Source organism: Myotis lucifugus, unplaced genomic scaffold (genome assembly GCF_000147115.1).
Source record: "Myotis lucifugus unplaced genomic scaffold, Myoluc2.0 scaffold_306, whole genome shotgun sequence".
Taxonomy (NCBI): Eukaryota; Metazoa; Chordata; class Mammalia; order Chiroptera; family Vespertilionidae; genus Myotis; species Myotis lucifugus.
The window spans coordinates 1061735-1079416 of NW_005871354.1; the positions used below are offsets into that span (position 1 = coordinate 1061735).

Below are 17682 nucleotides of genomic sequence, written 5' to 3' on the forward strand. Positions count from 1 at the left end.
AAAAACCCTATGAAATATTAGAATTCTAGGACAAGATACTAGTATATGTTGAAATTCATTTTCCAAACATTCTAGAACAGTTTGTGAAGAACATAAAAGAATGTAAATGTTCTTTTTTATTTTTAATATTTTTATTGATTTTAGAGAGAGAAAAAGGTAGAGGGAGAGGAAGGGAGGGGGAGAGGGAGAGTGAGAGAGGGAGAAAGACACATTGATATGAGAGCCTAGTATTCATCGATTGCCTCCTGCCCGCACCCCAACTGGGGATCAAACTCCCAACCTGGGCATGTGCCCTGAGCGGGAATCGAACCAGTGGTGACCTTTCAGTGCATGGGATGATGCACAATCAACTGAGCCACACTGGCCAGGGCTATAAACATTCTTTGTGGTTTGCATTGGTTCCTAACATTTTAGATGATGTTGGATGTTGAGGAGAATAAAAAAAGGCTAAGGACTGGAGAGGATTATATTTATTTGTAAAACACTAGAGGCCTGGTGCACAACATTCATGCACTGGGGCTCGGGGGTCCCTCAGCCCAGCCTATGCCCTCTTGCAGTTCAGAACCCCTCAGTGGACATCCCCTTAGGGGTTCTTAGTGCTGCTACAGAGAGGGGAGAGGCTCCCGCCACCACCGCTGCGCTGTGAACCCGGCTTCTGGCTGAGCAGTGCTCCCCCTGTGGGAATGTACTGACCACCAGGGGGAAGCTCCTGCATTGAGGGGAATAGCAATCAATACTGTCTTTTACATCGAAGGATAACTAACTCTGAAATTACTCATCCTTTCTTTTGTTAATTCCTATAGGATTTTCTTTTTGCTCTCATCACAAATGGCTTAATTGGTCATTCTGTCAGACCTGCATCCTAAATTAGTTTTATTCTTACTGGTACCCTGGACTTCCCTTGGCACTGGACTACTGACCTCACACCATACAAAGTTACCAATTCCTACTGCCAGGGTGCTGACAGACGTCTCATCTCCATGCTGACTCACATGGTAGAAATCCCCCATATTACAAAAAACTCTGAATTATATGGAGTTTATCTAAACATTGGTTTTATTCTTTTCTCTATTGGTTGCGGACTTTTTAACTATCCATTTAACAGACCAGGGGCTGCACCTAGGGATTGGGCCTGCCCTCTGCCACCCAGGAGCAGGCCTAAGCCAGCAGGTCGTTATCTCCTGAGGCCATCTTAAAAGCTACATACTCTAGCACCCTTTGCTCCAACTGCATATATAAGAAGCAACTTTCTGATTACTACATGTCTTATCAGATATATATATAAAGCAGGGATTACTTCAAAAAGCAGCATTAATATTCTGATCAGCGGAAAGTATAACAAATTAATAAACTGATCTTAAGCAAGGCTTGTTCTTATGCATCAGTCTACCAGGCTGATCAACTTGGGAACAATGATACAAACTACATTTTCAAACCTCAAGTTGAAGGACAGAACATATGATAGTGACCCACTAGATGAAAAGCACATGAGGCCTCACTAGAGTAGCTTTCCAGACTTGTCTATGGCTGCTACACAATGCACGTCTCCCCGTGTCTGAGGCTACTTAGGGAAAGGGCTCAATTCCTACAGAAGCAGTGAAAAGCGAGGAAAGAAAGGAGAGTGACAAGAGGATTCACGAGTTCACAAGTGGGAAGTGGTATCACACACCCATGTTTTGTTATCTTCTTTGCAAGTATAAATTGGTATATTTATCTTAAGGAAGCATAATGTTAGCGGAAGAACATGTTCTACATTGTCAATTTTCCCCCCACAAAGCAGATACAAATAAGTGAAAGAAAACATACTTAAAAATCCAGTTGCTCTAAGTCCTTTTAAGAATGAGGTAGAAAAATTAAAGCACACAACGAAAAGAATAGGTAGCACAATAAAAACTGCTACTTACAATTATTCTGTTATTATAGAACTTATTCACTTGAAAAATCCTATCGTTTTCTTTCTGGATTCCACTTTTAAGCTTTTCTATATCAAAATGAGTATTCAACCACTCTCCCAAAAAGTGGGTTATCTCTTTCCTATTACTGAGTACTTGTTGAAATTCAGTCTTTATGATGTGGGAGTCACTTTCTGAAAAATCTTTGAGAATTTCCTGTGTTAAAAAGTAAGCAGTAAATTCATGAACATTGGGGAAGTTTTTATATATATTTCACAAATATCATAAAAAGAGGAAAATATCTTACTGAACTCTCACTCTTGATATTTTTGAAGTAAATATAATTCTAGTTCTTCTAATAATATTAGAAATAAAATTCTAGTCTAAAACTTTATTCTAGTTATTTGAATAAAATTTTGGCAGTATAGGCTACATAACAGAGGCATGCCCACAAATTCTGCCTGTTAGAATTGAAATCTGTCAAAACTATAAATTTGTGATTAATAATAATATGTGAAGTGCTTCTGGATATCACTTTTCTGTGCATATAGCAAGATGTACATGCATGTTAGGAATTAGATGCTAGCCTCACACTTCTGGCCGAGAGCAAACATTCCACCTGCAGCTGTTGCAATAAAAATGTTTCTGACGCCTAGTCACAGGTCTAGGAAGCGTTAGACGGCACTTAGAAACATATTCTGAGGTTCCACGAATTCCCACTTGCTGATATTGTTACATTTTTTCTGAATCAGCCGAGTTCTGAAAGGAGGCTCCTCTATGACTTGGTACTCTTTACATCTGGCCAGCTGTTATTCTGTAGCTTATTTTTAATTTTTGGTAAATGACAATGCCTCTAAGCACATGAAAAGGTACCTACTTGCTAAAAAAAGGCTCGAAGTCTAATTAAATCCATTTAAAATAAATTATACCTGAATATGTAGATCCACCTTCTGGCTCCATTTGAGGTCCCTTAATTCTCTGGATGATACATCATAACCTTGGGGAAGGTGCTCAAGTTGACTTAGCAGCTCATTTTGTTTTTCCACTTCATCAATGAAAACCATTTCAAATTTATTGATGGATTCGTGCTGTTCTTTCTTTATCATTATAACATTGCTTAACGCATACTGGAAGAGAAACAAACATTGGGAAATTAAACTTATCTCACATTTAGAGGATGTTTTAAACCCTCAAGACTGAAGGTGGATGGCATTGCATTTATCTATATCCTCTGACAAGTGAGGAGAAAGGAAAGAGCCTCTCTCTGTCCCCAACTTTCTCCTCTCAGCATCTTGGAAGAGTAACTTCTGGGTCCTTATTTCTGACTTCCTACTGGATATACCTTATTGCTATCATAAAAATACCCCAGATTCAATGTTTAAAAGGTTACATGATCTTTCCTTCCTAAAAATCCAACTTTCTTTATTGGCTCCTTCTGGTTAATTAAATCACCAATCACCCAGGTTTTCCAGCTAGATACCTGATAATTCATTTTCAGCACCCTCTTCTGCCTATCTTGGTTTGGTAATCAGCATGGGTGTGCCATGCCTCAAGACCTTCTTGTCAAGCATATTTAGATATTTGACTTCAAGGTGACAATAATTTGAATGTCATATGGTCCATGGACTTCATGAATAAATTCTGGATATCCAGTAGGATTTGGGAACGACTATCAGAACCTGAGGGGCAATTTAACTAGGTAGGAGACACTTGTTTCCTACTTCCTCAACTTCCACCATTCCTTAACCTCTTATAATTTGGCCTCTTCCTTAACCAATCAACAAAAACTGCTCTGACAAAGGTCCTAATGAGCTCTATTATCAACAAATTGAGGGGACCTCTTCAGTTCATTATGGCTGCTGAGTTATTTGACTTACTCTCCTTCACTGACCTGAGTGACACACTTCAGTTTGGTTCTCTCCTGTCTCACTTTTCCAACCTCGATCCCATGTGTTGCTCTCTTTTCTGTTACTGCTCTTGAAACTTTATCTTTTCCAGAGTTCTCTTATTACCCCAAGGCTTTTATTCCTCTACTAGAGGCCTGGTGCACAAAATTCGTGCACTCGGGGGAGTGGGGGCATCCATCAGCCCAGCCTGCGCCCTCTTGCAGTCCGGGAGCCCTTGGGGGATGTCCAACTGATGGTAGTTGGACATCCTTAGTGCTGCCATGGAGGCAGGAGAGGCTCCCACCACCACTGCTGTGCTTGCCAGCCGTGAGCCTGGCTTCTGGTTGAGCAGCGCTCCCCCCGTGGGAGTGCACTGACTACCAGGGGGCAGCTCCTGCATTGAGTAGGATCGGCCTGAAACTGGCTCTTTGACATTCTCAAGGGGTTCCGGATTGCAAGAGGGCACAGGCTAGGCCAAGGGACCCCACCAGTGCAAGATCAGGGCAGGGGAGGGATACAGGAGTTTGGCCAGGCAGGGAGGGACCACAGGAGGACTCCAGGGCATGTCTGGCCCATCTCGCTCAGTCCTGATTGGCTGGACCACAGCAGCAAGCTAACCTACCAGTTGGAGTATCTGCTCCCTGGTGGTCAGTGCATATCATAGCAACTGGTCCACCAGTTGACTGTCTGCCCCTTGGTGGTCAGTGCATGTCATAGCTAGCAGTTGAGCGACCTTAGCATATCATTAGCATATTACGCTTTGATTGGTTGAATGGACGCCTGGACACTTAGCATATTAGGCTTTTATTATATAGGATTATGCTTTCTGGGTGAATTTACACATATTATCCATCATGTATATGCTGATGAATCCCAAATCTTTATCTTTAGTCCTGACTCTTCTGACAAACTTCAGACTTACAGCTAAATGCTGTGAGCCTTGAGGGGGAAAAAAAAAGGACACCTACTAAGGAGGGCTCCTAGCGGCTAACTGGGCTCAAATAAATTTTAAAAAGCAAAGCCTAGCAGCCATTCTTGCACAGCGGCCTCTCATGAAAATTGCATTTCATGAAGAAGCCTACACTGAATTGCCTGACTCTGCATTGCACTGCCTGTTTCTGCACTGTTTCAGCCATCTGAGCCAGCCCTTATAAAGGAGTTCCTGGAATCCCATTTCAACCAAAAGGACTGAGGCTTTCCCTATCAGCTGTGTAGCTTCATTCAGAGTGGTTCTATTCTAACCAATTAGGAAAGTGCCTTTTGGACCAATCAAACTGTGAGGATTTGGAGTCCTCACTGGCATGAGACAGGGGTGGGAACTTCTGCCCATGTAAGCCAACTCTTCGCTGGCTCTGAGAGAGTACTTTCCCTTTCCACGGAAGCCTGATGTCTGCATCTCCCTGGCTGAGGTGAAACACTGAAGATGTCTTGCTAGAGCAGAGTGGAGCAGACCAACACAATGCAGGGTGGAACAGCGTGGAACAGAGCAGAGCTGTCTAGCTGGAGAGGGGTCTGGCCCCAGATCTGTTCTATAGCTCTGCTGTTTTCACAGCTATGCTGTATCACAATTGAGCTGTTTTGCACTGAATAAACTTTCCTTCTTCACCACACCCCAAACTGGGATTCCATTGGCACTGAATTGGCACCACTGACCACTGGTTGACAACGCCTAGTGAGTTTCTCTTCTTGAATGTCCCGATAGGTATTTCTACCTCAAAACATCTTAAAGTAAACACCTGATCTTCCTTTCCTGCCTCACCCCACTCCTCTTTCCACTACTCACAAACTTGGCTAAACTCAAATCCTGGGATGCAATCTCAACTTTTCTCCCTACCTCCACTATCAAACAGACCTTGATTTTAAACTGCTAAATATTTAATTTATTTCATCTCTTCTATCCCTATAGAATCCTTCACTAGTAGTTCAGTCACCCATAATATCCCATCAGGACAATTGCTTCTTGGCTCTTCTTTCTGCCACTAGGCTTTTCCCCTGCAAACTCATATCTTCTTTATTTAGAGTGAAGTATCTAAAATCGCAATCTAATCACATTACTGCCCCCACTTAAAATAACTTTCCAGTGGCTCCCCATTATCTGCAAAATGAACTCCATCCCAGCTTCATTGAATGAGTCTGTCTTCCACTACGGTCTTATCTTCTTTAACTTTTTTCCTAGTATGTCCTATAACCTGCACATACTTCTATCATTGCACTTACTATTATCTGTCTATATATCTGCCTCACCCATTAGACTATGAAATATTTGAGATGTTATTCATACCTGTGTCTGGGCCCATAGGCAGAGTTCAGGTTTTATTGAATGACCAGGTTCTGGTGCACTGAGAATCTTGCACACTATTCTTAGACCCATGTAATCTTTAATTCAGACAGAAGTACATATACTAAGAAGCAAATGTGTCAACTTGCAAAGTTGGACTTAAATACAATGAAGTTTATAACCAAAATTTATAGAAATATTTACAAAGATATTACTAAAAAGGTGTTACCTTTAGATTCTTCATGACTCTGTGGAATTCCATGGAACACCTTTGGTTTACAGTGAGAAGTTTTTGAATCTCTTTGGTTTGTTGATATGGAAGTGAGAGGTTTGCTTTTATTTTAACTGAAAGCTGTTTTTGGGTTTCAATCTCCTTCTCCAAGTCAAGAGACAATCTATGTAAGAATTCATAATGGTTATCCATCTCTGAGTATCTCTTCAGAAGCTCCTAAAGAAAATTAGAATTCATTCAACTTAACAAATGATTCTAATTTAACAATAAGTAGTTCTAGCCTTAGAATTATAACAAAACTTATGCTTTTATATTTTCTGTAGGAGAGTAATAAATTAAAACCACTGTGATTAAAAAACAACAAAAGGAAACTGATATTATTGATTTTGGATTATAGAAATAATACACAATTATTGTGAAAATAAAAATTTTAAGCAAATACAACAAAGAAAATTGGAATTAACCATTTTTAACATTTGATATTTTCTTTTAGTCTTCTGAACATTCATGATTTGAATGAGCATTTACAAAGTCTGAGGAGAAATTTAAGTGAATTCAATGTAGTATATATTGTAGCTCAAGGCTGAATGCTGGCTCATGTTTACAATGGCAGCGTGAGGTAGCAGATAAAACAAGTGACTAAGGAGAGAGAAAAGAGAAAATTGAGAGAAAGTGAAAATATAAGAAACAGAAAATCAGAAAGAACACAGCGAAAAGAGGGAAAAGAGAGAACAAAAAAACTAAGGGGAAACAAAGAACAAAGACAAAAAAGAAAACCCCAGAAAGAACAGAGAAAACAGTACAAAGAACTGAGAGAACAACAACAACAATAACAACATAAGAGAGTGAGAGAGAGAGAGAGAGAGAGAGAGAGAGAGAGAGAAAGATACATATTGAATGTTGACTCCCATTAGGGATGTGCTAAACACAAAATAAGTCTTCAGTGATCTTGCATTCTAATAGGAGCAATGGAAAATATTGTTGGTTTTACCCTCAATATACAGACTCCAAACACTCCTCACTACTTCCATTTCTACATCTCTGGTCCAAGCCACTATCTGTCTGTGTTACAAATGGTCTTCCCGCTTCCACTCTATGTTCAACACAGCAGTGAGTCACCCCTTAAAATGTAAGTCAGATCATGTCTCTCATGTGGTCAAAGTCTGCAATGGATCTCCATCTCGACTCAGAGTAAAATGCAGTTTTTTTAAAGCCCAACAGCCTGCCTCTTCCCCATTAACTCTCCGACGTCATTTCTTACTAGCTTTCTGTCTTCGTGATGTTCCTGGGATCCACATGGCAGCCTCTTCACAGGAGCTTTGTACTTGCTGTTCCTCCTGCCTATACTCTGGTTCAGCAGTTACCTGGATGGTTCAATCCTTCACCTCTTTCAGGTATTTACTCAAATGTCACCTTTCCAGTGAGGCCTTAAACCGCAAGCCCCCACTGGTTTGTTTATAACATGTATACTAGTATATGCACACCTACATACCTGCACTAGAAAGTTTAGGAACATATAGACCATTATCTTTTCATTCCACAGAGGTTCCCTTGAATCCACAAACAATTTTCAACCTTTTTCATCTCATGGCACACATAAACTATTAAAATTCTACGGCTCACCCTAAAGTATATTTTTTGCCAATCTAGCAACAAAAACAACAATAAAGGTATACTTTTGATTCATTCACAACTGATTGTTGTGCTGGCTGTTGTCATTTTTTTATTTGACAATCTAAGGGGAAAGAGGTCAGTGCCCCTGACTAGTCAGGTATTACGTGTTTAAAAATTAAAAAACAAAACAAAAACATACACACACACACACACACACACACACACACACACACCTGATTTTAGAGAGAGAGAGGAAGGGGGAGACAGAGAGAGATTGAGGTGGGGAGGAGGAGGGTAAGTAGAGAGAGAGAAAGATCGATTTATTGTTCCACTTGTTTATGCATTCACTGGTTGATTCTTGCATGTGTCCTGACCGGGGATCGAACCTGCAACCTTGGCATATCGGGACAACGCTCTAATCAACTGAACTATCCAACCAGGACAGGTATTGCATGTTTTTAAAAATTCTTGCTGCACACTGTTTGAAAATTGCTGCTATAGACCTCTGAAGGGTACAAATAATCCTTTGTAATTTAAACAGGGGGCACTTACTTTTATCCTAAAGCACTTTTCTCTCAGGCTTTCTGTAGGGTGCTCTTTTTCATCACACAGTAACTTTTTTTCATGTTTTACTACTTCTTTGTGGTTCTGTTGGTCCTGCTTTGACACAAAGAAATAAATAAGGTGTCAACTATAACTACATTCATAGGAAATGTCTACACATACTTTTTCAATTATGTATTATATATCAAGGTTCAATAATGGAATTAAATATTATACCTGTAGTTCAAAAGCAATGTTAAAAATGGTCAGAAAATGAATAATAGCACTACTAAGTCTTGTAATGAGTGGCCTCAACTCATTGGGGGAAAAAATGGGAGAACCACATACTTTTTAGAGATAGAATTTGTTCTTCTAATATTCATAGTTGCAAGTTAGGTTTTAGATTTATCTCTGGTTCCAATTCCTCCAAATGTCTGAATCAAAATCACTGCTGCCAACTAAACACACTAGCAAACACATCTGTACTATCTACAGTGTTCCAAGCCCTACGAATACATTCCTCCCAGCACCTGGAAGCAGAAAACTCATATCCTGTTTACACTTTGAATTTCTGTATAAAACAAAATATTTTCTCCCATCTGTTTATCTTATATATTATAGGACCTAAAAGAATAACTAATTGTTCAATAAAATACTTTGAGTGATTTAAATCTCTATACATTTAGTTAGGTCAGATAAAGATGATTCCCAAGTGTCTGATATTTTATTGAGATTACAAATGATGTTGTTTTCCACTTGATTCTTTACAGATTTCATACATTTTCTTATCTGAATTTTGTTTTCTGATATTCAATTTAAAAAGTCATACTAGAACAACTTCATTTTTTTCTTTTGGTATTCATCTTGTCTAACCTTTTCCCTTCTAACTTTGTTAACAAGAGCCATGTCTAAAACTCTTATCATGTAGAAGTAGTGAAATGGAATATTTAATCTTTTACAAATATAATCCTGCAAATTGAGAATAATACTATTTCTCTGTTTTGAAACCCTTTAAAAAACATTTTGGCTTTAAGAAAAACCCTGTATTTCTTATTTGTGTGAGAAATGATAGTAATAGTTTCCCCATTACCCTTTACTGTTTGTAGACATTTGGAGAAAAACAACAACAAAACAAACCATTGTCACCCTTTTCAAAAAAGCTTGATTCTTAAAAATAGTTACTAGATAGGGGAAGATTCTGAACTCACTCTAGCTATCATTTTTCTTAAGGTTTCTCTGCATTGGTCTCTTTCCATTTTGAGAGACTCTTTTATCTTCCTTAGCTCATCTCTTTCCTTAGCTACAATTCTTATTTCTTCAAGGCTTTCATGAAGTTTCTTAGTCAAGTGTAAGTTATCCATTTCCAAACTTAGCATAGATAAATTTTGAGCCTCAAATTGTTTCTTCAATTGTTCCATTTCATTCACTTTTTTATGACTTTTATTGACATCTTCTTGCATTTTAAGAAGTTGAATATCTTTTTTATGAAGTTCTTGGATCTTGAGATAATTATAAAACAAGTTAGAATGCAATGAGAGTCCCTTAAAGGAAGGAAACTAGTGTCTATTTGTTATATATGTACACATGTACATATATATATATATATAGCTATGTCTACATATCTGTATCTATATCCTCTTATTTCACAAATAATTTTGGACACGCCCAAAAGAACAAAACAACACATACCTTTATCTGTAAATCATCTTTTGATTTATTAAAATCCTTTTGAATATTTGAGATCTGAGTTGTTTTCTCTGAAACACTTTCTCTGAATTTATCAATTGTTTCTTGGTGCTCTTTCAAATGAATACGAGCAATTTTTAGTTCCTTTTGTGTTTCCAGATCCTTTATTATTAGAATTGAGAAATGATGACATAAAAAAACATTACTTTTTCTTAATGAACTGGTTAAACAAAATCTTTAAAAAATGCATGCTTGTCATTAAAAACCACCACCATTCTACCACTACATTAGAATAGTGCAGAAGGATCTAAAGCAAAAGTTCCACCTATCCCAGTCCTGTTCCCTGATAAACTCTGCCACTTACCTCTCACCTTTCATATCATTTGGACATCTCTCTAAATCACTATCACATGCCCTGTTCTTATGCTTAGTATTCCATTACACAGATGAGCTCCATTTAGCCAGTGTCTTATGGGTGGACATTTGGATTACAATGTTGCAGTAAGTTTTGCTGTATTTCTGCCCCAAATGTGTGAACATACTGATAGGTTAAATTCATAGGCATGGAATTGCTGTAGCAAATGCATATGCTGATAAATTTTTAATAAGATATTATCAAACTGTCTTCTTAAAAGATTATAACATTTCCTAAAAGATTACCAACAGTATCATTTATTTTCAAATAATGGAGCCTCTTATATTAAAAACATGTTTACTGGATAGAAAGGAGCACAACTTACTCTAACTATGGTTTCTTGTAGATTTGCCTTGAGTTGGTCTCTTTCCAGTTTGAGAGTCTCTTCTACTCTCCTTAGATGATCTCTTTCTTTCATTACAGATTTCATTTCTTCAAGGTTTTCATGAAGCTTCTGAGCCAAATTTAAGTTCTCCATTTCTATTTTATCCAGAGTTAAACTTTGGGTTTCGAACTGTTTCTTTAATTGCTCCATTTCAGACATTTTCTTCTGTGTCTCACTGAAGTCTTCTTTTAACTTCAAGAGTTGATGTTCATTTGCCCTAAGTTCTTGGATCTTAAGATGATCATAAAATAACATGTGAGCAGACAGTTGGTTTTTAAGGAAAGGATAAAGAAGTTTCTAAATTGATTTAGACAACCGTTTTCCCATGTTGCTTTAATGAATACATAATTCCACCCGGAAATTATTTTCTTTTGAGGTATAAATAAATAAGTGATCTATTTTTAAGTGTATATACAGATCAATTATTCTTAACATTTATGTACTTACAACCCAGATTAAAATATAGAACCTTTCTAAAGCAGCCATCCTCAAGTTCCTATGTATCCCATCCTATAATCATTATTCTGACTTTTCTCATCCTAGATGAGTTTTGCCTGCTTTTGATCTTATAAATTACAATTCTTTTGATAGACATTTGCATTATTTTCAGTTTTTCCCTATTATGATTAGAGCTACTAAGAACATTCTTGTACATATCTTTATGTTGAAGTATGTACATTTTTCTTTTAGGTACATAACCAAGTAGAAATACTGGGTCACAGGCCGGTATATGTTTGGTGTTAGTAAAAACTGCCAAGCTGTTTTCCAAAGTGGCTAAACCATTTTACATTCCCAATGTATTTTAGGCAAAAATAAATCAGATATTTAATCAAAGCCCTCCCCCCATATATCTTTTCTTATAATATAGTGTTTAAATTTTCTAAAACCATTTGCATATTTGACATTTCATCTGTCTTCTCAGAAACAACCCCTGCCCGGTGCTTCTTCAGATGCATGTGAGCAATTCTTAGCTCCTCTTTCTATACCCATCTCCTCTCCCCCTGCCCCACCAGATTCTTTATCATTAAAGAAATTTTAAGAACAGTGACATATGTTAATGTTAACTGGTATTATTTTTAATGAAAGTACTATATTTTCTTAGTAAAAATAATAAAACTATTACTTCCTTCTCTAACTAGTATTTTTTTTAAATATATATTTTTATTGATTTTAGAGAGGAAGGAAGAGGGAGAGACAGATAGAAACATCAATGACGAGATCACTGATCAGCTGCCTCCTGCACAGCCTCTACTGGAGATCGAGCCCACAACCTGGGCATATGCCCTGATGGGGAATCAAACCGTGAACTCCTGGTTCATAGGTCAACACTCAACCGTTGAGCCACACAGCTAGGCAAGGTAACTAGTATTTTTAAATGAAGTAATATATTTTCTTAGTAAAAATAACAGAACTCTAATTCTTACTCTACATTTTTGTTAGAAAGTTAAAAGTTTTTCCCTCTTCCGTTCCCCCCCTTCCCCACAAACCTCTTCTTTCCAGAGGCAAACACATTATGCACACACTATTTTACAACCTGCTTTTCTCACTGAGAGTTATTTTGGGATTCCCAATTAGGACACTCAAATCTATTGAATTTTTTTTCTTTTTACCTGTTGTATAATATTCTTGACACATTGCTTATCTTTACCCAGTTTCCTCCTGATTGACATTTTGGTTGTTTCCCATTTTCTGTTACACACTGTTACAATGAACAACCTTGTGGTTTATGTGTGCTTTGTATATGTTTCTATCAAAGAAGGGCTCACATTTCCTCACTAGGAAGAGGTATGAGTGTAACTTACTTTAGCTTCTGCTTCTCTGAGGCTTTCTCTGAGCTGGTCTCGCTCCATTTTGAGGGTTCCCTCCATTCTCCTTAGGCTATCTCTTTCCTGAGTAACACATTTTATTTCTTCAAGGTTTTCATGAAGTTTCTGAGTCAACCTTAATTTCTCTGTTTCTGTATTTTCCAAGATTGAATTCTGGGCCTCCAATTGCTTCTTTAATTGCTCTGTTTGATACATAGTTTCCTTGAGATCATTTTTTACCTCAAGAAGATGATGTTCTTTCTCCTGAACTTCTTGGATCTTGAAATAATCATAGAATAAATTCAGATATAAACAGATAACAAAAGCTAAACATTCGTTTCTAAATTATGCAGACAAAATCTCTACTTGTCCTCAATTTTAGGCTAATTCATATCTTGTTTCACTACACAAAAGACTTGATTAAAACTGTTACTTAGGTAAGAACTTAAAAGAAATACCTGTGCTTTTAAGGCACTATTTTTGTTTTCTAAATCCATTTGCATATTTGATATTTCATTTGTTTTCTCAGAGACAATCCTTCGGAGTTCATCAATAATTTCCTCATGCTCCTTCAGATGTTTGTGGGCAATTCTTAGTTCCTCTTGTCTTTCCAGGTCCTTTATTAGAGAAACAAAAATAATATATTCAGATGAACGCAATTGAGACCATATGCACAAAAGTACAGAGTAAGAAGTAAAATTTCCTCTCCCTCCTTATACCTCCTAGTTCTCATCCTCCAATTGACTCTCAGGTGCTAATACAAGCTACATATACTACTTTACAATTTCCCCTACCAGATACTTCCAAGTCAACACCATAGCTCCACCTCATTCTTTATCTGTGGTCTCGCATCCCATGGTCTGAATGTGCTGCACTTATTTAACCAGTCTCCTACTAACAGATAGTTAGAATTTTCCCTATTTTTTTTGTTTGCTTTATTTTGTTAATGCAACTTGCTGCTACGAATCCTTCTACAAATATCTTTGCATGGTTGCGCTAATGTATGCAGGGTAAATAGCTACAACTGAACATTTTGGGTAAATGGATAAACTTACTAAAATATTTGGAAGATATTACCAAATACACTCCCTCTTCCTCCTTCAACCTTTTAAGGCTGGACCAGTTTTACACTCCCACCAGCTCTACTGCTTATGGTTCTTTTGAGACACAGTGTCATTTTTACTAGATGGGGAAAAGATGGTATCTCACTCTAATTGCAGTTTCTCTTACGTTTTCCTTGAGCTGGTCTCTCTCTACTTTGAGAGTCTCCTCCATACTCCTAAGGTCATCTCTTTCTTTTGTAACAGATCTCATTTCTTCAAGGTTGTCCTGGAGTCTCTGAGTTAACCTTATGTTCTCTATTTCTAGGTTTTCCACAGTTGACTTTTGGGTTTCAAATTGCTTCTTCAAGTATTCTATTTCACACATTGTCTCCTCAGTCTCATTTACAGCTTTCATCTCAAGAAGCTGATGTTCTTTTTCCGGAAATTCTTGAATCTGAGAAAATCATAAAACAAGTGAGGGCAAAGGCAGGTTTTTAGAACAAAGATTTGTTTCTAAATTAAGTCAATCATTTTTACATTTAGTTTAATGTATGTACTCTTTTTTTCCTCAGGAACATGAGGAGCACAATAATCTGATGTCATTTTCACACTTAACAAGACCTACCTTTCCCCATAATTCAGCATCTGAATTTTCTAAATCTCTCTGGATATTTGCTCCTTGATCTGTCGTCTTTGAAATATTCCTTGAACTAATAGTTTCTTGGTACTCCTTTAGAAGAATGTAAGTAGTTTGTAGTTCCTCTTTGATTTTCTGTCTCTATGATTGGAGCAAAATGAATAAAAGTTAACAGTGAATAGAAGTTAATAGTGAGCATTGCTATCACCTTAAAACTATTTGTGTTCCCAAAAACATCAGAAGAGGGAAACTTACTTCAGCTACAAGTTCTTTAATGTTTTCTTTGAGTTGGTCTCTCTCCATTTGAAGGGCCTCTTGCACACCTTTCAGTTCATCTCTTTCTTTAATTATAATGTTTATTTCTTCTTCACTTTTCTGAAGTCTCTCAGTTAACTTGAGCCTCTCCCTTTCCGTGCTTTCTAGTGATGAATCTTTGGCTTTGAGTTGCTCCCTTAATTGTTCCAGTTCACTCATTTTTTCCTGAGTCTCACTGATTTCTTTGACGCAAATAAATTGTTCCTGTTTTTCATGAAGCTCTTGCATCTTAAAATAATAATAATAGCCAAAAATATATATATATATACAAATGCATAAAATGTTTTTATATGTGTGCATTTGTACATACATGTATGTATGTTGTGTTTTTATGTGAGATATATATATATATACATATATATATATATATATATACACATATATATATATGGGCAAAAGTAGGTTTATAGTTGCGAGTACACAAAGCAGTTTATTCTTTGTTTGTAATACTTATAACCAGTACGTCTTTCCATCTGAACAACTGTAAATGTACTTTTACCCACCCTTGTATGTGTATGTTGTGTGTGTGTGTGTATGTGTGTGTGTGTGTGTATTTTTTATTTTTATTTTTTTTAGGTAAAAAATCCAGTATGCTCGCCAAAACAATTTAGTGTGTAAAAAGTAAGTATTTGCAATTCGGTTAGCTACCTCCCTCAGGTTTTTTTCCCCACTGTCCCTTCATGCCCAATTTACCTTTTTCTGTAATTCATCATTGCTTGTTTCTAATTCCTTTTGAAAGCTTGATAGTTCAGTTTCTCTCTCTGAAAGATTCACTCTCAGCTTATCAATAGTTTCCTCCTGTTCTTCCAGGCGACAATGAGCAACTTTAAGTTCCTCTTCAGTTTCTAGGTGCTTTATTAATAGAGGAAATTGTAAGAAATTTATAGAAACATTATAACCATTACACTCTGATTCCTTTTTCCAAAGGTTTATTTTCCACAAAAATATCTGCTTACAAATTAGTTAAAACACACACACACACACACACACACACACACACACACACACACACACGGAAAAGAATGTAACCTACCTTAGCTGTGAGTTCTCTCATGTTTTCTTTGAGTTGGTCACTTTGAGCCTGAAGAGCTTCCTGCAGCCTCTGTAGGTCATCTCTCTCCGTCGCTATCGATTTCATTTCCTGATGACTTTCTTGAAGTCTCTCCGACAACTTGAGTTTTTCCTTTTCTAATCTTAGCAGTGCTGACTCTTTAGCTTTGAGTTGCTCCTTCAGTTGCTCCATTTCACTGATTATTTTCTTAATCTCATTGTCTTTTTCCTGCATATTAAAGGACTGTTCTGGTATGTCTTGAGCCTCTTGGATCTTAAGAGAATCATAAAACAGTACAGTTGATATCCAAAGATACTTTATTTTAGGGGAAAAGAAGTCAGGAAATTTTCTAAAACAATTAAGACAGGATTTAATGGTTCCTTTACAGAGCAATTCTCCCACTTCCCTGCTCCTCCATTATGCGGGTATTTAGCACTTATTTATGGAGGGCTCGCTGTGATGTTAGTGTACTACTGGAGGTTGGAGATAAAACGGGAATGAGATTTACAGGATCTCTGCCATTTTGAGACACTTTAGGGGAAAAGTAGACATTAATTCAAATCTTACCAAACAGAAGTACTGCTTCTCCTAGAGTATTAGTGGCACACTTAACCTATGGTGAGTGTTTATGAAGTGGGGGAGTCGGTGTGGTAATGCTGCAGGTAGGGAGACCATCTGAAAGCCATGAGATGAGGAAGAACGATGGACTAGAGTTGCTGGAGTACAATGAGCAGGACGACAAGAGAACTGAAATAATGCTAGAGACCAGCAAGGTCTGGGAATTCTCTGCCTTACGAAGGATTCCGGCCTTGATGTCAAGAGTAACAATGTGTCATCAAAGGGTTTTAAGAAGAAAAGATTGACTGGGCTCAGAATGGAGAATAAATTTATTTCTTACTGAATCAATGAGGAAGACAGTAGTGCCTTATGAGATGCTGAAGGAATAGATTTAAAGAAGGGGGAAAAAAGTAGTTTTGGCTTCATCTTTTATATAATAAAATATTGCTTTTAAAAAATAATTCTGAATATTTATGAAAAAAGCTGTTTTCTCTAAAACTTTCATTTTCTATAGTTTTAAGTATTTACGAGTAATTTTTAGTTGTTTCCAATTACTTCATTATAGACTGAATTTTGTCCTCACAAAATTTGTTGAAGCCCTAACCCCCAATATAACTATTGCAGACAGGGTATTTAAAGAGGGCAATTCAGGTTAAATGAGGTCATAAGGGTAGGCCCTGGTCCCATAGGATTAGTGCCCTTAAAAAAGAGGCAGAGATATCAGACACTTTCTCAGCTCTAGTGCACAGAAGAAAGGACTTGTAAAGACGCAGAAAAATATATCATCTACTTTCTAGAAAGAAAGGCCTCTCCATAAACAGAATTTTCAGGTGCCTTGATCTTGGCCTTCTAGACCACAACTAGGAGAAAATAAATTTCTTTTGTTTTAGCCACCCAGTCTATGATATTTTGTTAGGGCAGCTTTAGCACACTATAATACACCTCTTTTTTTAAAAAAATCATCATTACCATCCTAACTTTTCTTGTGTATTAGTTAACCGGTAAAGCAGTTATTCTCATAAGGCCTCAGGAAAAAACAAACCATACTGCCTAGAATGAGTAAGGTAAGACTTAAGCACCTACTAGTAAAATTATGGCTGAAGAACTAGAAATAGGCATATATATGATATACACATTGATTTTATAGTAAACTCTAAAGAAGTTTAGTATAAAAATCTGATGTAAAATAAAATATCAGCTCAAAGTGTGAACTAATGGCCCTAGCTGGTTTTGTTCAGTGGATAGAGCATTGGCCTGTGAACGAAGGGTCCCAGGTTCAATTCCAGTCAGGGACGTTAAAAAAAAAAAAAGTGAACTAATATTTTTTGCAATTTTCCAAATT

At 37.1% G+C, this 17682-nt stretch overlaps 1 protein-coding gene across 1 annotated transcript in view; it reads right to left on the bottom strand.

The window, feature by feature from the left end:
• Positions 1-17682, bottom strand: part of CENPE (centromere protein E) — a 233892-nt gene that overhangs the window by 184282 nt on the left and 31928 nt on the right. The window contains exons 25-37 of the mRNA XM_023763881.1: positions 15765-16055; positions 15425-15583; positions 14672-14959; positions 14405-14557; positions 13967-14233; positions 13195-13353; positions 12734-13015; positions 10872-11162; positions 10135-10293; positions 8455-8562; positions 6286-6504; positions 2822-3019; positions 1905-2108 (exon numbers count right to left, since the gene is read on the bottom strand). Of these exons, the coding sequence (XP_023619649.1) occupies positions 1905-2108; positions 2822-3019; positions 6286-6504; positions 8455-8562; positions 10135-10293; positions 10872-11162; positions 12734-13015; positions 13195-13353; positions 13967-14233; positions 14405-14557; positions 14672-14959; positions 15425-15583; positions 15765-16055 (2778 nt within the window). The remainder of the gene's footprint in view (positions 1-1904; positions 2109-2821; positions 3020-6285; positions 6505-8454; positions 8563-10134; positions 10294-10871; positions 11163-12733; positions 13016-13194; positions 13354-13966; positions 14234-14404; positions 14558-14671; positions 14960-15424; positions 15584-15764; positions 16056-17682) is intronic.